At 26.6% G+C, this 26,553-nt stretch overlaps 1 protein-coding gene across 15 annotated transcripts in view; it reads left to right on the top strand.

The window, feature by feature from the left end:
* Positions 1–26,553, top strand: part of LOC145261115 (uncharacterized) — a 535,668-nt gene that overhangs the window by 443,520 nt on the left and 65,595 nt on the right. Inside the window, exon 1 of one of the 15 annotated variants that reach the window (XM_080119354.1) lies at positions 24,545–25,125. The exons of the other annotated variants lie outside the window; for them this stretch is intronic. Within the exon in view, the coding sequence (XP_079975480.1) occupies positions 25,020–25,125 (106 nt within the window). The 5' untranslated portion in view covers positions 24,545–25,019. Of the gene's footprint in view, positions 1–24,544; positions 25,126–26,553 lie in introns of those variants that run through there. 15 annotated transcript variants of the gene reach the window in all.

A 26,553-nucleotide genomic window follows, 5' to 3' on the forward strand; every position in this document is an offset into this window, starting at 1 on the left:
TTATTTGATATTGTGACTGAAAATTCTTCACTATTATTTGTCCTCGTAACACAAAGAGTCTTCACTATTATTTGTCATCGTGACAATAAGAATTGTTCACTATTATTTGTCATTTTGACACAAAAATAATTCTTCACTATTATTTGTCATCATGACAACAAAAATTCTACACTGTTTATAAAATTCTTCACTATTATTTGTCATTGTGACAACAAAAATTCTTCACTATTATTTGTCATTGTGACAACAAAAATTCTTCACTGTTAAAAAATTCTTCACTATTATTTGTCATTGTGACAACAAAAATTCTTCACTATTATTTGTCATTGTGACAAAAAAAAAGTCTTCACTATTATTAGTCATTGTGACAAAAAACTTCTTCACTATTATTTGTCCTTATTACAAAAAAGATTCTTCACTGTTATTTGTTATTGTGACAAAAAGATTCTTCACTATTCTTTGTTATTGTGACAAAAAAAAATTCTTCACTATTATTTGTCATTGTTACAAATAAGATTCTTCACTATTATTTGTCATTGTGACAAAAAAATTCTTCACTATTATTTGTCATTGTGACAAAAAAGATTCTTCACTATAATTTATAATTGTGACAGAAAAAAATTCTTCACTATTATTTGTCATTGTGACAAAACAATTCTTCATTATATTTGTCATTGTGACAAGAAATATTCTTCACTATTATTTGTCATTGTGACAAGAAAAATTCTTCACTATTATTTGTCGCTGTGACAAAAAAGATTTTTCACTATTATTTGTCATTGTGACAAAAAACATTCTTCACTATTAGTTGTCATTGTGACAGAAACAAATTCTTCACTATTATTTGTCATTTTGACAAAAAAGCTTCTTCACTATTATTTGTCATTGTGACAAAAAAATTCTTCACTAATATTTGTCATTGTGACAAAAAAAAATTTTCACTATTTTTTGTCGTTGTTACAAAAAAAAATCTTCCACTATTATTTGTCATTGTGACAAAAAAAAATTCTTCACTATTATTTGTGGTTGTGACAAGAAAACATTCGTCACTATTATTTTCCATTATGACAAGAAAAAGCAATTCTCCGCTATTATTTTCCAGTATAACCAGAAAAAACAATTTTCCCTATCATTTTTCATTAGGACAGGAAAAATAACTTCTTCACTATTAGTTGTCCTTGTGACAAAAAAGATTCCTCACTATTATTTGTCCTTGTGACAAAAAAGATTCTTCACTATTATTTGTCATTGTGACGAGAAAAAGATCCTTAACTATTATTTGTAATAGTGACAAAAAAGATTCTTCACTATTTTTCGTCATTATGACAGAAAAAAATTCTTCACTGTTATTTGTCATTGTGACAAAAAAGATTCTTCACCATTATTTGTCATTCTGACAAGAAAAATTTCTTCACTATTATTTGTCATTGTGAAAAGAAAAAAATTCTTCACTATTATTTTTCATTATGACAAGAAAAACAACTTCTTCACTATTATTTGTCATTGTGACAAAAAAATTCTTCATTACTATTTGTCATTGTGACAAAAAAATATTCTTCACTATTATGTGTCATTGTGACAAAACAAATTCTTCACTATTATTTGTCATTGTGACAAGACAAATTCTTTACTATTATTTGTCGCTGTAACAAAAAAGATTTTTCACTAATATTTGTCATTGTGACAAAAAACATTCTTCACTATTGTTTGTCATTGTGACAAAAAACATTCTCCACTATTATTTGTCATTGTGACCAACAAATTCTTCACTATTATTTGTCATTGTGACAAAAAAGCTTCTTCACTCTGATTTGTCATTGTGACAAAAATAATTCTTCACTATTATTTGTCATTTTGACAAAAAAAAATTCTTCACTGTTATTTGTCATTGTGACAAAAAACAATTTTTCACTATTATTTGTCATTGTGGCAAAAAAGATTCTTCACTATTTTTTGTCATTGTGACAAAAACAAATCTTCACTATTATTTTTCATTGTGAAATAAAAAAATTCTTCACTATCATTTGTCATTGTGACAAGAAGAAAATATCTTCACTATTATTTTTCATTGTGACAAAAAATTCTGTACTATTATTTGTCATTGTGATAAAAAAATTCTTCACAATTATTTGTCATTGTCTCAAAAACAATTCTTCACTATTACTTGTCATTGTGACAACAAAGATTCGTCACTATTATTTGATATTGTGACTGAAAATTCTTCACTATTATTTGTCCTCGTAACACAAAGAGTCTTCACTATTATTGGGCCTTGTGACAAGAAAAAAATTCTTCGCGATTATTTGTCATTGTGACAAAAACATGATTCTTCAGTATTATTTGTCCTTGTGACAAAAAAAAATTCTTCACTAATTTTTGTCGTTGTGACAAAAAAAAAATTTTCGACTATTATTTTTCATTGTGACAAAAAACAATTCGTAACTGTTATTTGTCATTGTGACAAGAAAAAAAATTCTTCAATATTATTTGTCATTGTGACAAAAACAATTCTTCACTATAATTTCTCATTGTGACAAAAAAAATTCTTCACTATAATTTGTCATTGTGACAAAAAAAATTCTTCACTATTATTTGTCCTTGTGACATGAGAAAAATTCTTCACTAATATTTGTCATTGTGACAAGTAAACATTCTTCACTATAATTTGTCATTGTGACAAAAAAAATCTTCACTAATATTTGTCATTGTGACAACCACAATTCTTCACTATTATTTGTCATTGTAACAAAAAAATTCTTCATTAATGTTTGTCATTGTGACAAAAACATGATTCTTCACTATTATTTTTCCTTGTCACAAAAAAAACTTCTTCTCTAATGTTTGTCGTCATGACAAAAAAGAATTTTTCACTGGTATTTGTCATTGTTACAAAAAAATATCTTCACTGTAATTTGTCCTTGGGTACAAGAAAAAAATTCTTCACTATTATTTGTCATTGTGACAAAAAAAAATTCTTCACTATTATTTGTCATTGTGACAAAAAAAAATTCTTCACTATTATTTGTCATTGTGACAAAAAAATTCTTCACTATTTTTTGTCATTTTGACAAAACAATATATCTTCACGATTATTTGTCATTGTGACAAGAAAAAATTATACACTGTTAAAAAAAAGGTTTCACTATTATTTGTCATTGTGACAACAAAAATTCTTCACTAATCTTTGTCATTGTGACAACAAAAATTCTTAACTGTTAAAAAATTCTTCACTATTATTTGTCATTGTGACAACAAAAATTCTTCACAGTTAAAAAATTCTTCACTATTATTTTTCATAGTGGTAATAAAAATTCTTCACTATTATTTGTCATTGTGACAACAAAAATTCTTCACTGTTAACAATTTCTTCACTATTATTTGTCATTGTGAAAAAAAAACAATTCTTCACAATTATTTTTCATAGTGACAACAAAAATTCTTCACTATTTTTTGTCATTGTGACAAAAAAATTCTTCACTTTTGTTTGTCATTGTGACAAGAAATAAATTCTTCACTATTATTTTCCATTATGACAAGAAAAAACAATTCTCTCCTATTATTTTCGATTATGACAAGAAAAAACAATCCTCCCGTATTTTTGTCATTATGACAAGAAAACCAAATTCTTCACTAATAGTTGTCATTGTGACAAAACAAAATTCATTACTATTATTGTTCATTTTGACAAACAAAAATTCTTCACTATTATTTTTCATTGTGACAGAAAAGATTCTTCATTATTATTTGTCATTGTGACAAAAAAATTCTTCACAAAAATTTGTCATTGTAACAAAACAAATTCTTCACTATAATTTGTCATTGTGACAAAAAAGATTCTTCACTATTGTCATTGTGACAAAAAAATTCTTAACTATAATTTGTCATTGTGACAAGAAAAAAATTCTTAAATATTATTTGTCATTGTGACAAAAAAATTCTTCACTATTATTTGTCATTGTGACAAAAACAATTCTTCACTATTATTTGTCATTGTGACAAAAAAAATTGTTCACTATTATTTGTCATTGTGACAAAAATAATTCTTATCTAATCTTTGTCATTGTGACAACAAAAATTCTTCACTGTTATTTGTCATTGTGACAAAAAAGATTCTTCACTGTTATTTTTCGCTGTGAAAAAAGATTTTTCACTATTATTTGACATTGGGACAAAAAAATTCTTCACTATTTTTTGTCATTGTGACAAAAAAAAATTCTTCACTATTATTTGTCATTGTTACAAAAAAGATTCTTTACTATTATTTTTCGCTGTGACAAAAAAGATTTTTCACTATTATTTGACATTGTGACAAAAATATTCTTCACTATTATTTGTCATTGTGGCAAAAAAAAATTCTTCACTATTATTTGTCATTGTGACAAAAAAAATCTTCACTATTATTTGTCATTATGACAAAAAAAAATTCTTCACTATTATTTTTCATTGTGACAAGAAAAAAATTTCTTCACTATTTTTTGTCATTGTGATAAAACAATTCTTCACTATTATTTGTCATTGTGGCAAGAAAACATTCTTCACTATTATTTGTCATTGTGACAAAGAAAATCTTCATTTTTTTTGTGATTGTGACAAAAACAATTCTTCACTATTATTTGACATTGTGACAAAAACATTCTTCACTATTATTTGTCATTGTTACAACAACATGAGTCTTCACTATTATTCGTCGTTGTGACAAAAAAAAATTCTTCTCTATTATTTGTCGTCGTGACAAAAAAAAAGTTTTTCACTGTTATTTGTCATTGTGACAAAAAAATATCATCACTACAATTTGTCCCTTGGTACAAGAAAAAATGCTTCACTAATATTTGTCATTGGTGCAACAAAAAATTCTTTACTAATGTTTTTCATTGTAAAAAAAAAAAATTCTTCACTATTATTTGTCATCGTGACAATAAGAATTGTTCACTATTATTTGTCATTTTGACACAAAAATAATTCTTCACTATTATTTGTCATCATGACAACAAAAATTCTACACTGTTTATAAAATTCTTCACTATTATTTGTCATTGTGACAACAAAAATTCTTCACTATTATTTGTCATTGTGACAACAAAAATTCTTCACTGTTAAAAAATTCTTCACTATTATTTGTCATTGTGACAACAAAAATTCTTCACTATTATTTGTCATTGTGACAAAAAAAAAGTCTTCACTATTATTAGTCATTGTGACAAAAAACTTCTTCACTATTATTTGTCCTTATTACAAAAAAGATTCTTCACTGTTATTTGTTATTGTGACAAAAAGATTCTTCACTATTCTTTGTTATTGTGACAAAAAAAAATTCTTCACTATTATTTGTCATTGTTACAAATAAGATTCTTCACTATTATTTGTCATTGTGACAAAAAAATTCTTCACTATTATTTGTCATTGTGACAAAAAAGATTCTTCACTATAATTTATAATTGTGACAGAAAAAAATTCTTCACTATTATTTGTCATTGTGACAAAACAATTCTTCATTATATTTGTCATTGTGACAAGAAATATTCTTCACTATTATTTGTCATTGTGACAAGAAAAATTCTTCACTATTATTTGTCGCTGTGACAAAAAAGATTTTTCACTATTATTTGTCATTGTGACAAAAAACATTCTTCACTATTAGTTGTCATTGTGACAGAAACAAATTCTTCACTATTATTTGTCATTTTGACAAAAAAGCTTCTTCACTATTATTTGTCATTGTGACAAAAAAATTCTTCACTAATATTTGTCATTGTGACAAAAAAAAATTTTCACTATTTTTTGTCGTTGTTACAAAAAAAAATCTTCCACTATTATTTGTCATTGTGACAAAAAAAAATTCTTCACTATTATTTGTGGTTGTGACAAGAAAACATTCGTCACTATTATTTTCCATTATGACAAGAAAAAGCAATTCTCCGCTATTATTTTCCAGTATAACCAGAAAAAACAATTTTCCCTATCATTTTTCATTAGGACAGGAAAAATAACTTCTTCACTATTAGTTGTCCTTGTGACAAAAAAGATTCCTCACTATTATTTGTCCTTGTGACAAAAAAGATTCTTCACTATTATTTGTCATTGTGACGAGAAAAAGATCCTTAACTATTATTTGTAATAGTGACAAAAAAGATTCTTCACTATTTTTCGTCATTATGACAGAAAAAAATTCTTCACTGTTATTTGTCATTGTGACAAAAAAGATTCTTCACCATTATTTGTCATTCTGACAAGAAAAATTTCTTCACTATTATTTGTCATTGTGAAAAGAAAAAAATTCTTCACTATTATTTTTCATTATGACAAGAAAAACAACTTCTTCACTATTATTTGTCATTGTGACAAAAAAATTCTTCATTACTATTTGTCATTGTGACAAAAAAATATTCTTCACTATTATGTGTCATTGTGACAAAACAAATTCTTCACTATTATTTGTCATTGTGACAAGACAAATTCTTTACTATTATTTGTCGCTGTAACAAAAAAGATTTTTCACTAATATTTGTCATTGTGACAAAAAACATTCTTCACTATTGTTTGTCATTGTGACAAAAAACATTCTCCACTATTATTTGTCATTGTGACCAACAAATTCTTCACTATTATTTGTCATTGTGACAAAAAAGCTTCTTCACTCTGATTTGTCATTGTGACAAAAATAATTCTTCACTATTATTTGTCATTTTGACAAAAAAAAATTCTTCACTGTTATTTGTCATTGTGACAAAAAACAATTTTTCACTATTATTTGTCATTGTGGCAAAAAAGATTCTGCACTATTTTTTGTCATTGTGACAAAAACAAATCTTCACTATTATTTTTCATTGTGAAATAAAAAAATTCTTCACTATCATTTGTCATTGTGACAAGAAGAAAATATCTTCACTATTATTTTTCATTGTGACAAAAAATTCTGTACTATTATTTGTCATTGTGATAAAAAAATTCTTCACAATTATTTGTCATTGTCTCAAAAACAATTCTTCACTATTACTTGTCATTGTGACAACAAAGATTCGTCACTATTATTTGATATTGTGACTGAAAATTCTTCACTATTATTTGTCCTCGTAACACAAAGAGTCTTCACTATTATTGGGCCTTGTGACAAGAAAAAAATTCTTCGCGATTATTTGTCATTGTGACAAAAACATGATTCTTCAGTATTATTTGTCCTTGTGACAAAAAAAAATTCTTCACTAATTTTTGTCGTTGTGACAAAAAAAAAATTTTCGACTATTATTTTTCATTGTGACAAAAAACAATTCGTAACTGTTATTTGTCATTGTGACAAGAAAAAAAATTCTTCAATATTATTTGTCATTGTGACAAAAACAATTCTTCACTATAATTTCTCATTGTGACAAAAAAAATTCTTCACTATAATTTGTCATTGTGACAAAAAAAATTCTTCACTATTATTTGTCATTTTGACAAACAAATTATTCTTCACTATTATTTGTCATTGTGACAAACAAAATTCTGCACTGTTAAAAAATTCTTCACTATAATTTGTCATTATGACAACAAAAATTCTTCACTATTATTTGTCATTTTGACAACAAAAATTCTTCACTGTTTAATATTTCTTATCTATTATTTGTCATTGTGACAACAAAAATTCTTCATTGGTAAAAAATTCTTCACTATTATTTGTCATTGTGACAAAAACAATTCTTCACTATTATTTGTCATTGTGACAAAAAATTCTTCACTATTATTTGTCATTGTGACAAAAAAAAATTCTTCACTATTATTTTGCATTATGACAAGAAAAAGCAATTCCCCCCTATTATTTTCTATTATGACAAGAAAAAACAATTCTCCCCTTATTATTGTTCATTATGACAAGAAAACCAAATTCTTCACTTTTATTTGTCATTGTGACAAAAAAGATTCTTCACTATTATTTGTCATTGTGACAAAAAAGATTCTTCACAATTATTTGTCATTTTGTCAAAAAAATTCTTCACTATTGTTTTCATTGTGACAAAAAAGATTCTTCACTATTATTTGTCATTGTGACAAAAAAATTCTTCCCTATAATTTCTCATTGTTACAAAAAAAAATTCTTTACTATAATTTGTCATTGTTACAAAAAAGATTCTTCACTATAATTTGTCATTGTGATGAGAAAAAAATTCTTCACTATTGTTTGTCATTTGACAAAATGAATTCTTCACTATTATTTGTCATTGTGACAAAAAAAAATTCTTCACTATTATTTGTCATTGTGACAAACATAATTCTTATCTAATGTTTGTAATTGTGACAAAAAAACATTCGTTAATATTATTTGTCATTGTGACAAAAAAAATTCTTCACTATTATTTGTCATTGTGACAAAAAAATTCTTCACTATTAATTGTCATTGTGACAAAAAAAAATTCTTCACTATTATTTGTCATTGTGACAAAAACAAATTCTTCACTATTATTTGTCATTGTGACAAAAAGTTCTTCACTATTATTTGTCATTGTGACAAAACAATTCTTCATTATATTTGTCATTGTGACAAGAAATATTCTTCACTATTATTTGTCGCTGTGACAAAAAAGATTTTTCACTATTATTTGTCATTGTGACAAAAAACATTCTTCACTATTAGTTGTCATTGTGACAGAAACAAATTCTTCACTATTATTTGTCATTTTGACAAAAAAGCTTCTTCACTATTATTTGTCATTGTGACAAAAAAATTCTTCACTAATATTTGTCATTGTGACAAAAAAAAATTTTCACTATTTTTTGTCGTTGTTACAAAAAAAAATCTTCCACTATTATTTGTCATTGTGACAAAAAAAATTTCTTCACTATTAGTTGTGGTTGTGACAAGAAAAAATTCGTCACTATTATTTTCCATTATGACAAGAAAAAGCAATTCTCCGCTATTATTTTCCAGTATAACCAGAAAAAACAATTTTCCCTATCATTTTTCATTAGGACAAGAAAAATAACTTCTTCATTATTAGTTGTCCTTGTGACAAAAAAGATTCCTCACTATTATTTGTCCTTGTGACAAAAAAGATTCTTCACTATTATTTGTCATTGTGACGAGAAAAAGATCCTTAACTATTATTTGTAATAGTGACAAAAAAGATTCTTCACTATTTTTCGTCATTATGACAGAAAAAAATTCTTCACTGTTATTTGTCATTGTGACAAAAAAGATTCTTCACCATTATTTGTCATTCTGACAAGAAAAATTTCTTCACTATTATTTGTCATTGTGAAAAGAAAAAAATTCTTCACTATTATTTCTCATTATGAGAAGAAAAACAACTTCTTCACTATTATTTGTCATGTTGACAAAAAATTCTTCATTATTATTTGTCATTGTGACAAAAAAAATTCTTCACTATTATTTGTCATTGTGACAAAAAAAATTCTTCACTATTATTTGTCATTGTGACAAAAAATTCTTCACTATTATTTGTCATTGTGACAAAAAAAAAATTCTTCACTATTATTTTGCATTATGACAAGAAAAAGCAATTCTCCCCTATTATTTTCTATTATGACAAGAAAAAACAATTCTCCCCTTATTATTGTTCATTATGACAAGAAAACCAAATTCTTCACTTTTATTTGTCATTGTGACAAAAAAGATTCTTCACTATTATTTGTCATTGTGACAAAAAAGATTCTTCACAATTATTTGTCATTTTGTCAAAAAAATTCTTCACTATTGTTTTCATTGTGACAAAAAAGATTCTTCACTATTATTTGTCATTGTGACAAAAAAATTCTTCCCTATAATTTCTCATTGTTACAAAAAAAAATTCTTTACTATAATTTGTCATTGTTACAAAAAAGATTCTTCACTATAATTTGTCATTGTGATGAGAAAAAAATTCTTCACTATTGTTTGTCATTTGACAAAATGAATTCTTCACTATTATTTGTCATTGTGACAAAAAAAAAATTCTTCACTATTATTTGTCATTGTGACAAACATAATTCTTATCTAATGTTTGTAATTGTGACAAAAAAAAATTCGTTAATATTATTTGTCATTGTGACAAAAAAATTTCTTCACTATTATTTGTCATTGTGACAAAAAAATTCTTCACTATTAATTGTCATTGTGACAAAAAAAAATTCTTCACTATTATTTGTCATTGTGACAAAAACAAATTCTTCACTATTATTTGTCATTGTGACAAAAAGTTCTTCACTATTATTTGTCATTGTGACAAAATTCTACATTCTAATTGTTACAGAATGGAGAGAGAGAGAGAGAGAGAGAGGTGAGTAAACGTTGAGTGTAGACACGTTTACCAGAACCGAGGGTTAGCTGACCAGATTATGTATGAGCTACGTGGTCAGGTTGGCTAGATCTAAGAGACTGGATTTGGACTTTGGAGAAGACGGACGGCTTAATAGCTGTTCCCTCCCCTTCACTGGGGGTGGGGGACGCTGATGTGTTCAAAGCAAGCTAGATTCACTTCCATATTCTGTGTCGACATCTGGAAGGAAAATAAAAAACTATAAAACAAATTCATCGTCTTGGAGTGATAAATCTTCGTCTAACAGGTACCGGTCTCCCTCCAAGAGAAGATAAATTCCAGACGGAAAAAACATCGACGACACATGAAGTAAGGTATGTCGAAGAAAATGCATGTAACACACACACACAAAAGCATATGAACAATTAGATATGAACACACACAACCGCATATGAAACTAGACGATCATACGCACACGGAATTCTTTTATGACACCCATAATCTCCTTTCATTCTAATAATAATCATTCCATGAAAAAAAAAAAATTATGGTACTCCACTTCTATGTTATATACCAAACGTCAATTTGGTGCCCCTCTATGATAACCCTAGTAATAACTTCAATGATAAAGCTATGTAACATTATTTGTCATTGTGACAATGAACAACATCCTTCACTATTATTTGTCATTGTGAAAAGAAAAGTGTTCTTCACTATTATTTGTCATTGTGACAAGAAAAAGATTCTTCACTATTATTTGTCATTGTGACAAGAAAAAAGTTCTTTAGTATTATTTGTCATTGTGACAAGAAAAAAATTCTTCACTATTATTTGTCATTGTGACAAGAAAAAAATTCTTCATTATTATTTGTCATTGTGACAACAAACATTCTTTACTATATTTTGTCATTGTGACAAAAAAAAATTCTTCACTATTATTTGTCATTGTGACAAAAAACAATTCTTCACTATTATTTGTCATTGTGACTTCACTATTATTTGTCATTGTGACAAAACTTCACTATTATTTGTCATTGTGACAAAAAAAATTCTTCACTATTTGTCATTGTGACAAAAAAAACTCTTCACTATTATTTGACATTGTGACAAAAAAAATTCTTTACTATTATTTGTCATTGTGACAAACTAACAATTCTTTACTATTATTTTCATTGTGACAAAAAAAAATTCTTCATTATTATTTGTCATTGTGACAAAAAAATAATTCTTCACTATTATTTGTCATTGTGACCAGAAAATTCTTCACTATTATTTGTCATTGTGACAAAAAAATTCTGTACTATTATTTGTCATTGTGACAAAAAAATTCTTCACTATTATTTGTCATTGTGACAAAAAAACATTCTTCACTATTATTTGTCATTTTTACAGAATAAAAATTCTTCATTATTATTTGTCATTGTGACAAGAAAAAAAATTCTTCACTGTTATTTGTGATTGTTACAAAATATTCTTCACTGTAATTTGTTATTGTGACAAGAAAAGGATTCTTCACTATTATTTTTTATTGTGACAAGAAAAGAAAATTCATCACTATAATTTGTCATTGTGACAAAAAAATTCTTCACTATTATTTGTGGTTGTGAAAACAAAAATTACTTCACTATTATTTGTCGCTGTGACAAAAAAATTACTTCACTATTATTTGTCATTGTGACAAGAAAAAATTCTTCACTAATATTTGTCATTGTGACAAGAAAAAAATTCTTCCCTATTATTTGACATTGTGACAACAAAAAAATTCTTCACTATTATTTGTCATTGTGACAAAAAAGATTGTTCACTGTTATTTGTCGTTGTGACAAGAAAAAAAATTCTTCACTATTATTTTTTATTGTGACAAAAAGAAATTCTTGACTATTATTTAAGATTGTGACAAAAAATTCTTCACTATTATTCGTCATTGTGACAAAATTCTTCATTATTATTTGTCATTGTGACCATAAACAAATCTTTCACTATTATTTGTGGTTGTGACAAAAAAATTTTTCATTATTATTTGTCATTGTGACAAAAAAAATTCTTTACTATTATTTTTCAAGAAAATATTCTTCACTATTATCTGTCATTGTGACATGAAAAAAATTCTTCATTATTATTTGTCATTGTTACACGAAAAAATCCTTCACTATATTTTGTCATTGTGAGAAGAAAAAAGATTCTTAACTATTATTTGTCATTGTGACAAAAAAAAATTCTTCACTATTATTTGTAATTGTGACAAAAAAGATTCTTCACTATTATTGTTCATTATGACAAAAAAAGAAAATCTTCACTATTATTTGTCATTGTGACAAAAAATTCTTTACTATTATAGTTGTTATTGTGACAAAAAACATTATTCACTATTATTTATCATTGTGACAAAAACTTCTTCACTATTATTTGTCATTGTGACAAAAAAAACTACTTCACTATTATTTGCCATTATGAAAAGAAAACAAATTCTTCACTGGTTTTTGTCATTGTGATAAGAAAGGTGTTATTCATTAATGTTTGTCATTGTGACTAGAAAATATTCTTCACTATTATCTGTCATTGTGACATGAAAAAAATTCTTCATTATTATTTGTCATTGTTACACGAAAAAATCCTTCACTATATTTTGTCATTGTAAGAAGAAAAAAGATTCTAAACTATTATTTGTCATTGTGACAAAAAAAAATTCTTCACTATTATTTGTAATTGGTACAAAAAAAATTCTTCACTATTATTGTTCATTATGACAAAAAAAGAAACTCTTCACTATTATTTGTCATTGTGACAAAAAAATTCTTCACTATTATTTGTCCTTATTACAAAAAAGATTCTTCACTATTATTTGTCATTGTGACAAGAAAAAAATTCTTCACTATTATTTGTCATTGTGACAAAAAAGATTCTTAACTATTATATATCATTGTGACAAAAAAGATTCTTCACTATTATTTGTCATTGTGACAAGAAAATAATTGTTCACTATTATTTGTCATTGTGACAAGAAAAAAAATTCGTCACTATTATTTGTCATTGTTACAAAAAAATTCTTCACTATTAATTGTTATTGTGACAAAAAAAAATTCTTCACTATTATTTGTCATTGTGACAAAAACAAATTCTTCACTATTATTTGTCATTGTGACAAAAAGTTCTTCACTATTATTTGTCATTGTGACAAAATTCTACATTCTAATTGTTACAGAATGGAGAGAGAGAGAGAGAGAAGTGAGTAAACGTGGAGTGTAGACACGTTTACCAGAACCGAGGGTTAGCTGACCAGATTATGTATGAGTGACGTGTTCAGGTTGGCTAGATCTAAGAGACTGGATTTGGACTTTGGAGAAGACGGACGGCTTAATAGCTGTTCCCTCCCCTTCACTGGGGGTGGGGGACGCTGATGTGTTCAAAGCAAGCTAGATTCACTTCCATATTCTGTGTCGACATCTGGAAGGAAAATAAAAAACTATAAAACAAATTCATCGTCTGGGAGTGATAAATCTTCCTCTAACAGGTACCGGTCTCCCTCCAAGAGAAGATGAATTCCAGACGGAAAAAACATCGACGACACATGAAGTAAGGTATGTCGAAGAAAATGCATGTAACACACACACACAAAAGCATATGAACAATTAGATATGAACACACACAACCGCATATGAAACTAGACGATCATACGCACACGGAATTCTTTTATGACACCCATAATCTCCTTTCATTCTAATAATAATCATTCCATGAAAAAAAAAAAATTATGGTACTCCACTTCTATGTTATATACCAAACGTCAATTTGGTGCCCCTCTATGATAACCCTAGTAATAACTTCAATGATAAAGCTATGTAACATTATTTGTCATTGTGACAATGAACAACATCCTTCACTATTATTAGTCATTGTGAAAAGAAAAGTGTTCTTCACTATTATTTGTCATTGTGACAAGAAAAAGATTCTTCACTATTATTTGTCATTGTGACAAGAAAAAAGTTCTTCAGTATTATTTGTCATTGTGACAAGAAAAAAATTCTTCACTATTATTTGTCATTGTGACAAGAAAAAAAATTCTTCATTATTATTTGTCATTGTGACAACAAACATTCTTTACTATATTTTGTCATTGTGACAAAAAAAAATTCTTCACTATTATTTGTCATTGTGACAAAAAACAATTCTTCACTATTATTTGTCATTGTGACAAAAACAATTCTTCACTATTATTTGTCATTGTGACAAAAAAAATTCTTCACTATTATTTGTCATTGTGACAAAAAAAAATTCTTCACTATTATTTGACATTGTGACAAAAAAAAATTCTTTACTATTATTTGTCATTGTGACAAAAAAACAATTCTTTACTATTATTTTCATTGTGACAAAAAACAATTCTTCATTATTATTTGTCATTCTGACAAAAAAACAATTCTTAACTATTATTTGTCATTGTGACAAAAAAATAATTCTTAACTATTATTTGTCATTGTGACCAAAATATTCTTCACTATTATTTGTCATTGTGACAAAAAAATTCTTTACTATTATTTGTCATTGTGACAAAACAATTCTTCACTATTATTTGTCATTGTGACAAAATAACATTCTTCACTATTATTTGTCATTTTTACAGAATAAAAATTCTTCATTATTATTTGTCATTGTGACAAGAAAAAAAATTCTTCACTGTTATTTGTCATTGTTACAAAATATTCTTCACTGTAATTTGTTATTGTGACAAGAAAAAGATTCTTCACTATTATTTTTTATTGTGACAAGAAAAGAAAATTCTTCACTATAATTTGTCATTGTGACAAAAAATTCTTCACTATTATTTGTGGTTGTGAAAACAAAAATTACTTCACTATTATTTGTCGCTGTGACAAAAAAATTACTTCACTATTATTTGTCATTTTTACAAGAAAAAATTCTTCAATAATATTTTTCATTGTGACAAGAAAAAAATTCTTCACTATTATTTGTCATTGTGACAACAAAAAATTCTTCCCTATTATTTGACATTGTGACAACAAAAAAATTCTTCACTATTATTTGTCATTGTGACAAAAAAGATTGTTCACTGTTATTTGTCGTTGTGACAAGAAAAAAAATTCTTCACTATTATTTGTCATTGTGACAAAAAGAAATTCTTGACTATTATTTAAGATTGTGACACAAAAATTCTTCACTATTATTCGTCATTGTGACAAAATTCTTCATTATTATTTGTCATTGTGACCATAAAAAAATCTTTCACTATTATTTGTCGTTGTGACAAAAAAATGTTTCACTATTATTTGTCATAGTGACAAAAAAAATTCTTTACTATTATTTGTCCTTGTGACAAGAAAAATATTCTTCACTATTATTTGTCATTGTGACGAAAAAGATTCATCACTATTACGTGTCCTTGTGACAAAAAAATGCTTCACTAATGTTTGTCATTGTGACAAAAACAATTCTTCACTATTATTTGCCCTTGTGACAAGAAAAAGATTCTTCACTATTATTTGTCATTGTGACAAAAAAATTCTTCACTAATATTTGTCCTTGTGACAAGAAAAAATCATGCACTGTTATTTGTCATTGTGACACATAAGATTCTTCACTATTGTGTGTCCTTGTGACAAGAAAAATATTCTTCACTATTATTCGTCATTGTGACAAGAAAATAATTCTTCACTATTATTTTTTCTTGTGACAAGAAAAAGATTCTTCATTATTATTTTTCATTCTGACAAGAAAAAGATTCTTCACTATTATTTGTCATTGTGACAAAAAAAATTCTTCACTATTATTTGTCATTGTGACATCAAAAAGTTCTTCACTACTATTTGTCATTGGGACAACAAAAAAATTCTTCACTATTATTTGTCATTGTGACAAAAATAATTCTTAACTATTATTTAAGATTATTACAAAAAATTCCTCACTATAATTTGTCATTGTGACAAAATTCTTCATTATTATTTGTCATTGTGACAATAAACAAATCCTTCACTATTATTTGTCGTTGTGACAACAAAATTTTCACCATTATTTGTCATTGTGACAAAAAATATTCTTCACTGTTATTTGTCCTTGTGACAAGAAAAAAATTCTTCACTATTATTTGCATTGTGACGAAAAAGATTCTTCACTATTATGTGTTTTTGTGACAAAAAAATGCGTCAATATTATTTGTCAGTTTGACAAAAAAAATTCTTCACTATAATTTGTCCTTGTGACAAGAAAAAGATTCTTCACTATTATTTGTCATTGTGACAAAAAATTCTTCACTATTATTTGTCCTTGTGACAAGAAACAATTCTTCACTATTATTTGTCATTCTGACAAAAAAGATTCTTCAATATTATGTGTCCTTGTGACAAGAAAAATATTCTTCACTATTATTCGTCATTGTTACAAGAAAATAAATCTTCACTATTATTTGTCCTTGTGACAAGAAAAAGATTCTTCACTATTATTTGTCATTCTGACAAAAAAAAAATTCTTCACTTTTATTTGTCATTGTGGCAACAAAAATTCTTCACTAATGTTTGACATTGTGACAAGAAAAAAATTCTTCACTGTTATTTGTCATTATGACAACAACAAATTCTTCACTATTATTTGTCATTGTGACAACAAAAAAATTCTTCACGATTATTTGTCATTGTGACAAGAAAAAAATCTTCAATATTATTTATCATTATGACAAGAAAAAAAATTCTTCACTAATATTTGTCACTGTGACAAAAAAAGCTTCACTATTATTTGTCATTGTGACAAAAAAAATCTTCACTATTATTTAAGATTGTGTCAAAAAAATTCTTCACTATTATTCGTCATTGTGACGAAATTCTTCATTATTATTAGTCATTGTGACAATAAACAAATCTTTCACAATTATTTTCATTGTGACAAGAAAAAAATTCTTTCCTATTATTTGTCATTGTGACAAAAAAGATTCTTCACTATTATTGTTCATTGTGACAAGAAAAAAATTCTTCGCTTATGTGTGTCATTGTGACAAGAAAAAACCATTCACTATTATTTGTCATCGTCATAAAAAACATTCTTCACTATTATTTGTCATTGTGACAAAAAAATCTCTTCACTATTATTTGTCATTGTGCCAAAAACATTTTACACTGTTATTTGTCATTGTTACATAAAAATTCTTCACTATTATTTGTGATTATGAAAAAAAAATTCTTTACTATTATTAGTCATTGTGACAAAAACCAATTCTTCGCTATTATTTGTCATTTTGACAACAAAAATTCTTCACTATTACTTGTCATTGAGACAAAAAAATTCTTCACTAATGTTTGTCATTGTGACAAACAAAAAAATTCTTCACTGTAATTTGTTATTGTGACAAGAAAAAAAGATTTTTCACTATCATTTGTTATGTGACCAGAAATGAAAATTCTTCACTATTATTTGTCATTATTCGTTGTGACAAGAAAAAAAGATTCTTCACTATTGTTTGTCATTGTGACAAAAAAGATTCTTCATTATTATTTGTCGTTCTGACAAATAAAAATTACTTCACTATTATTTGGTGTTGTAATAAAAAAATTCTTCATTTTTATTTGTCATTGTGACAATAAAATATCCTTCACTGTTATTTGTCATTGTTACAAGAAAAAAATCCTTCACTATTATTTGCCATTGTTACAGGAAAAAATTTGTCACTATTATTTTTCATTATGACAAAAAAGATTCTTCACTAATATTTTTCATTGTGACAAAAAATATTCTTCACTATTATTTTTTATTGTAACAAAAAAAATTCTTCACTATTATTTGTCATTGTGACAAGAAAAAAAATCTTTTCTATTATTTGCGATTGTGACAAAAAATGTTCTTCACTATTATTTGTCATTGTGACAAAAAAGATTCTTCACTATTATTTGTCATTGTGACAAAAAATTCTTCACTATTATTTGTCATTGTGACAAAAAAAATACTTCACTATTATTTGTCATTGTGACAAAGTAAATTCTTCACTATTATTTGTTATTATGACAAAAAAAAATTCTTCACTATTATTTGTCGTTGTGACAAAAAATAATTCTTCACTATTATTTGTCGTTGTGACAAAAAAACATTTTTCGTTATTATTTGTCATTGTGACACACAACAATTCTTAATAATTATTTGTCATTGTGACAAAAATTCTTCACTATTATTTGTCATTGTGACAAAAAAATATTCTTCACTATTATTTGTCATTGTGACACAAAAAATTCTTCACAATTATTTGTCATTATCACGAAAAAGTATTCTTCACTATTACTTGTTGTTGTGAAAAAAATAGTCTTCACTATTATTTCTCATTGTGACAGAAAAAAATTCTTCACTATTATTTGTCGTTGTGACAAAACCAATTCGTCACTATTATTTGTCATTGTGACAAAAAAATAATTCTTCACTATTATTTGTCATTGTGACAGAAAAATATTCTTCACTATTATTTGTCATTTGTGACAGAAAAATATTCTTCCTTATTATTTGTCATTGTGACAGAAAAAAATTCTTCTCTATTATTTGTCATTGTGACAAAAAAATTCTTCACTATTATTTTTCATTGTGAAAAAAAATCTTCACTATTATTTGTCATTGTGACAAAAAAATAATTCTTCACTATTATTTGTCATTGTGAAAAAAATATTCTTCACTATTATTGAAGATTGTGACAAAAAATTCTTCACTAGTATTCGTCATTGTGCCAAAATTCTTCAGTATTATTTGTCATTGTGACAATAAACAAATCCCTCACTATTATTTGTCATTGTGACAAAAAAAAATTCTTCACTATTATTTGTCATTGTGACATAAAAAATTCTTCACTATTATTTGTCATTGTGACAGAAAAAATTCTTCACTATTATTTGTCATTGTGACAAAAAAATAATTCTTCACTATTATTTGTCAATGTGACAAAAAAGAATTCTTCACTATTATTTGTCATTTTGAAAAAAAATTCTTTACTTTTATTTGTCATTGTGACAAAAAAATATTCTTCACTATTATTTGTTGTTGTGAAAAAAATATTCTTCACTATTATTTGTCATTGTGACAAAATAATAATTCTTAACTATTATTTGTGACTGTGACAAAAATATTCTTCACAATGATTTGACATTATGAAAAAAAAATTCTTCACTGTAATTTGTCATTGTGACAACAAATAATTCGTCACTATTATTTGTCATTGTGACAAAAATATTCTTCACTATTATTTGTCATTGTGACAAAAATATTCTTCACTATTATTTGTCATTGTGACAGAAAAAAATTCTTCACTATTATTTGTCGTTGTGACAAAAACAATTCTTCACTATTATTTGTCATTGTGACAAAAAATAATTCTTCACTATTATTTGTCATTGTGACAGAAAAATATTCTTCACTATTATTTGTCATTGTGACAGAAAAAAATTCTTCACTATTATTTGTCATTGTGAAAAATATTCTTCACTATTATTTGTCATTGTGACAAAAAAATAATTCTTCACTATTATTTTTCGTTGTGAAAAAAATATTCTTCACTAATATTTGTCATTGTAACAAAAAAAAATTCTTAACTAATATTTGTCACTGTGACAAAAATATTCTTCCCTATTATTTGTCATTGTAAAAAAAAATTCTTCACTATTATTTGTCATTCTTACAAAAAAATAATTCTTCACTATTATTTGTCATTGTTACAAAAATATTCTTCACTATTATTTGTCATTGTGACAGAAAAAATTCTTCACTATTATTTGTCATTGTGAAAAAGAAGTTTTCACTATTATTTGTCATTTTGACAAAAAGAATTCTTCACTATTATTTGTCATTGTGACAAAAAAAGTCTACACTATTATTTTTCATTGTGATAAGAAAAAATTCTTCAGTATTATTTGTCATTGTGACAAAAAAATTCTTCACTATTATTCGTCATTGTGACAAAAGAATTCTTCACTATTATTTGTCATTGTGACAAAAGAAGTCTTCACTATTATTTGTCATTTTGACAAGAAAAAAATTCATCACTATTATTTGTCATTATGACAAAAATAATTCTTCACTAATAGTTGTCATTGTTACAATAAAAAAGTCTTCACTATTATTTGTCATTGTGACAAGAAAAATATTCTTCATTATTATTTGTCATTGTGAAAAAAAAATTCTTCACTCTTATTTGTCATTGTGACTGAAAAAATTCTTCACTATTATTTGTCCTTGTGACAAAAAATAATTCTTTAATATTATTTGTCGTTGTGACAAAAAAAAATGCTTCACTATTATTTGTCATTGTGACGAATAAAAAATTCTTCACTATTATTTGTCATTGTGACAGAAAAAATTCTTCACTATTATTTGTCATTGTGACAAAAAAATAATTCTTCACTATTATTTGTCTTTTTGACAAAAAAAAGTCTTCACTGTTATTTGTCATTGTGAAAAAAAATTCTTTACTATTATTTGTCATTGTGACAAAAAAATAATTCTTCACTATTATTTGTCCTTGTGAAAAAAAATTCTTCACTATTATTTGTCATTGTGACAAAAAAATATTCTTCACTATTATTTGTTGTTGTGAAAAAAATATTCTTCACTATTATTTGTCATTATGACAAAATAATAATTCTTAACTATTATTTGTGACTGTGACAAAAATATTCTTCACAATGATTTGTCATTATGAAAAAAAAATTCTTCACTGTTATTTGTCATTGTGACAGAAAAATAATTCTTCACTATTATTTGTCATTTTGACAAAAAGAATTCTTCACTATTATTTGTCATTGTGACAAAAAAGTCTACACTATTATTTTTCATTGTGATAAGAAAAAATTCTTCACTATTATTTGTCATTGTGACAAAAAAATTCTTCACTATTATTCGTCATTGTGACAAAAGAATTCTTCACTATTATTTGTCATTGTGACAAAAAAAGTCTTCACTATTATTTGTCATTGTGACAAGAAAAAAATTCATCACTATTATTGTCATTCTGACAAAAAGAATTCTTCACTAATAGTTGTCATTGTTACAAAAAAAAAGTCTTCACTATTATTTGTCATTGTGACAAGAAAAATATTCTTCACTATTATTTGTCATTGTGAAAAAAAATTCTTCACTCTTATTTGTCATTGTGACTGAAAAAATTCTTCACTATTATTTGTCCTTGTGACAAAAAATAATTCTTTAATATTATTTGTCGTTGTGACAAAAAAAAATTCTTCACTATTATTTGTCATTGCGACAAATAAAAAATTCTTCACTATTATTTGTCATTGTGACAGAAAAAATTCTTCACTATTATTTGTCATTGTGACAAAAAATAATTCTTCACTATTATTTGTCATTGTGACAAAAAAAAATTCTTCACTATTATTTGTCATTGTGAAAAAAAATTCTTTACTATTATTTGTCATCGTGACAAAAAAATAATTCTTCAATATTATTTGTCGTTGTGAAAAAAAATTCTTCACTATTATTTGTCATTGTGACAAAAAAATATTCTTCACTATTATTTGTTGTTGTGAAAAAAATATTCTTCACTATTATTTGTCATTGTGACAAAATAATAATTCTTAACTATTATTTGTGACTGTGACAAAAATATTCTTCACAATGATTTGTCATTATGAAAAAAAAATTCTTCACTGTTATTTGTCATTGTGACAGAAAAATAATTCTTCACTATTATTTGTCATTTTGACAAAAAGAATTCTTCACTATTATTTGTCATTGTGACAAAAAAGTCTACACTATTATTTTTCATTGTGATAAGAAAAAATTCTTCACTATTATTTGTCATTGTGACAAAAAAATTCTTCACTATTATTCGTCATTGTGACAAAAGAATTCTTCACTATTATTTGTCATTGTGACAAAAAAAGTCTTCACTATTATTTGTCATTGTGACAAGAAAAAAATTCATCACTATTATTGTCATTCTGACAAAAAGAATTCTTCACTAATAGTTGTCATTGTTACAAAAAAAAAGTCTTCACTATTATTTGTCATTGTGACAAGAAAAATATTCTTCACTATTATTTGTCATTGTGAAAAAAAATTCTTCACTCTTATTTGTCATTGTGACTGAAAAAATTCTTCACTATTATTTGTCCTTGTGACAAAAAATAATTCTTTAATATTATTTGTCGTTGTGACAAAAAAAAATTCTTCACTATTATTTGTCATTGCGACAAATAAAAAATTCTTCACTATTATTTGTCATTGTGACAGAAAAAATTCTTCACTATTATTTGTCATTGTGACAAAAAATAATTCTTCACTATTATTTGTCATTGTGACAAAAAAAAATTCTTCACTATTATTTGTCATTGTGAAAAAAAATTCTTTACTATTATTTGTCATCGTGACAAAAAAATAATTCTTCAATATTATTTGTCGTTGTGAAAAAAAATTCTTCACTATTATTTGTCATTGTGACAAAAAAATATTCTTCACTATTATTTGTTGTTGTGAAAAAAATATTCTTCACTATTATTTGTCATTGTGACAAAATAATAATTCTTAACTATTATTTGTGACTGTGACAAAAATATTCTTCACAATGATTTGTCATTATGAAAAAAAAATTCTTCACTGTTATTTGTCATTGTGACAGAAAAATAATTCTTCACTATTATTTGTCATTTTGACAAAAAGAATTCTTCACTATTATTTGTCATTGTGACAAAAAAATTATTCACTTTTATTCGTCATTGTGACAAAAGAATTCTTCACTATTATTTGTCATTGTGACAAAAAAAGTCTTCACTATTATTTGTCATTGTGACAAGAAAAAAATTCATCACTATTATTTGTCATTCTGACAAAAAGAATTCTTCACTAATAGTTGTCATTGTTACAAAAAAAAAGTCTTCACTATTATTTGTCATTGTGACTGAAAAAATTCTTCACTATTATTTGTCATTGTGAAAAAAAAATTCTTCACTCTTATTTGTCATTGTGACTGAAAAAATTCTTCACTATTATTTGTCCTTGTGACAAAAAATAATTCTTTAATATTATTTGTCGTTGTGACAAAAAAAAATTCTTCACTATTATTTGTCATTGTGACAAAAAATAATTCTTAACTAATATTTTTCACTGTGACAAAAATATTCTTCCCTATTATTTGTCATTGTAAAAAAACAATTCTTCACTATTATTTGTCATTCTGACAAAAAAATAATTCTGCACTATTATTTGTCATTGTTACAAAAATATTCTTCACTATTATTTGTCATTGTGACAGAAAAAAATTCTTCACTATTATTTGTCATTGTGAAAAAGAAATTTTTCACTATTATTTGTCATTTTGACAAAAAGAATTCTTCACTATTATTTGTCATTGTGACAAAAAAAGTCTACACTATTATTTTTCATTGTGATAAGAAAAAATTCTTCACTACTATTTGTCATTGTGACAAAAAAATTCTTCACTATTATTTGTCATTGTGACAAAAGAATTCTTCACTATTATTTGTCATTGTGACAAAAAAAGTCTTCATTATTATTTGTCATTGTGACAAGAAAAAAATTCTTCACTATTATTTGTCATTATGACAAAAAGAATTCTTCACTAATAGTTGTCATTGTTACAAAAAAAAAAGTCTTCACTATTATTTGTCATTGTGACAAGAAAAATATTCTTCATTATTATGTGTCATTGTGAAAAAAAAATTCTTCACTCTTATTTGTCATTGTGACAAGAAAAATTCTTCACTATTATTTGTCATTGTGAAAAACAATTCGTCACTATTATTTGTCATTGTGACAGAAAAAAATACTTTATTATTATTTGACATTGTGAAAAAAAAATTCTTCACTATTATTTGTCATTGTGAAAAAAAAATTCTTCACTATTATTTGTCATTGTGACAAAAAAAATTCTTCACTATTATTTGTCATTGTGACAAAAAAATTCTTCACTATTATTTGTTATTGTTACAAAAAAAATTCTTCACTATAGTTTGTCATTGTGACAAAAATATTCTTCACTATTATTTGTCATCGTGACAAAAATATTCTTCACTATTATTTGTCATCGTGACAAAAATATTCTTCACTATTATTTGTCATTGTGACAAAAAAAATTCTTTACTATTATTTGTCATTGTGACAAAAAAAATTCTTCACATTTATTTGTCCTGACAAAAAAAAAATTCTTCACTATTATTTGTCATTGTGACAAGAAAATAAACCCTTTTAAAGCAAAGCTTATTTCCCCCCCCCCCCGATCAACAAAAAAAAAATTTTACTATTCTTGAGTGAAACTCTGCTCTTGTGGGGAGACAAGAAAATAGAAACATTATTGGGGTGCTTGGGGCTTCACATGTTTTAAAAGCTGTGAATCTCCAGCAAGACTGTTTTACGAATTGTTTGTCGCTCTTTGAGAAAAGAAGAAGAAACTTGATTCATGTCTGATTTGAAATAAATAAGACTGAATCCTAAAATGGAGAATTTTAAGACATTGAAAGGTGTTAAGGCTCTCGAAGTTGCCCGGGAATTCTTAAAGGATGATATTACACTTAACATCGAAATACTGGACAACGTGAAGGACTAAGAAGGACTTTCCAGAAAAAGGAAGATATTATCAAGGAGATGCTAGTTGAAGTTCGTTCCTTGAATGAAAAAATTAAAGCAATATGCATCAAAGCAGAGTTTGATTTGAAGAACTATGGTTTCGTTGACGAATAGAAGAAAGAAATTGCATTTAATAATCGTCTTGCCGACATCGAAGACACAGTTAAAGATTTCAACACATTGGAGAAATCTGAAGTTGGCTCTGTACCTCTGTTATCCATGTCCAAGTTAGAATGTGCAACCTTCAGTGGAATTAATCCATCCAAATTCGAATTCAAGAATTTTATTTCACAATTCAAAACCTCTACAGACTCTGTTAAATCTGGTAAGTCTAAATTAGCTTTATTGAAAGGTTATTTAAGCGATTATGCTTTACAATTTTTTAATGTTGCTGTCGATCTATTGACAAAGGAATTTTTAGATATCCCCTTTTATTATTAACAAAATTTTTAAGCAGATAATTTCTGCTTCTCCTCAATATGACCCTGAATTTGTGTCTATGAAACAATATCTTGCGGAAGTGAGAGCGGATTTGTCTGATCAAAGACGTCATATCAGATCGATTTGTTTGAGAATAAGTGCCCTGGGTTTTTGTTGATCAGTCACATAATGTTTGAAAAGTTACCTGTGGTCTTGAGAAGGGAAATTAGTCACGAATTACCCGTCTTTGGCTCAAATATTTGACAATTATAATGAAGCTGTTTGTGCTCTGTCAAGGAATAAGAAATATTTGCGATCAGCAGAAACTAATTCTAAAGGCGATGGAACACATGTTAAAAAAAAAAAGGGGGAAAGGAGATGCTGCCTTACAGGATTTTTCTGCTAATTATGCCGGTACATACTGCAAACTTTGCTCAGTACGTGGTCGCTCTATGTTGAAGTGTAGCAAATTCTCTACTTATAAAGCAAGAGTTGAGAGGTGTAAACAGTTGAAATTGTGTAGCGGATGTTCCAGTTATAAACACCCAGCGGTAGATCTTGTTTCTTGGCTAGGGCAACGAACGCCGTTTTTCCCCATTCCCAGCACACCCCACCCATAAAACTGGACATTTGGGAGTGCTTGAGTACGATATATGCCTGAGCAATTAGATTGGGTTGACCTTCTTCTAATTGGGTTGAGGGTACTGGATTGACAGTTCCTGGCTGCTGTTCCTGACTGGTAGTACAGGAGCCCTAACTCTTTGGTAGCGCTTAGAGCGGCTGCTCCATCAACAGTTGAATAATATCGGGTTGTTTGTAGTGCCATGACGCGCATGGAAAGGGACCCTGCACTCATCCCTGGTGGGCTTTCCTGAGGTCACAATCCCAATTGGAGAAAGGTCAGCTGATGGTCTACTTGTGATGCATGTCTAATGCTCTGCATAACCTCTTGTTTAGCTCCCCCTTACCTAAACCGAAACTCTTTAAAAAATATGACGACAGTACAATCTAAAAATAAGCTTAAACCAGGCTTAGAGACAAACAAATTCAACTTGCCTCCTCCCTTGAGGATTGCATTCACAAATATCCGTGGGCTTAGAACTAATTTAGCTGATGTTGAAGCATTTCTCTTAACAAATACCCCGGATATCTTAACACTAAGTGAGACTAACCTACACTCCTCCATCCCCTCTAACCACTTTAACATGGCTGGATATCTCCCACTCTGCCATAAGGACTCTGACAGACACATGGACGGACTTACATTTGTAATACCCTCCCACTGACTAGAGAAACAAACCTAGAAACAGATGATCAAGCCTTTATGTGCTTT

Source organism: Euprymna scolopes, chromosome 37 (assembly GCF_053919585.1).
Source record: "Euprymna scolopes isolate OS-2025 chromosome 37, ASM5391958v1, whole genome shotgun sequence".
NCBI lineage: Eukaryota > Metazoa > Mollusca > Cephalopoda > Sepiida > Sepiolidae > Euprymna > Euprymna scolopes.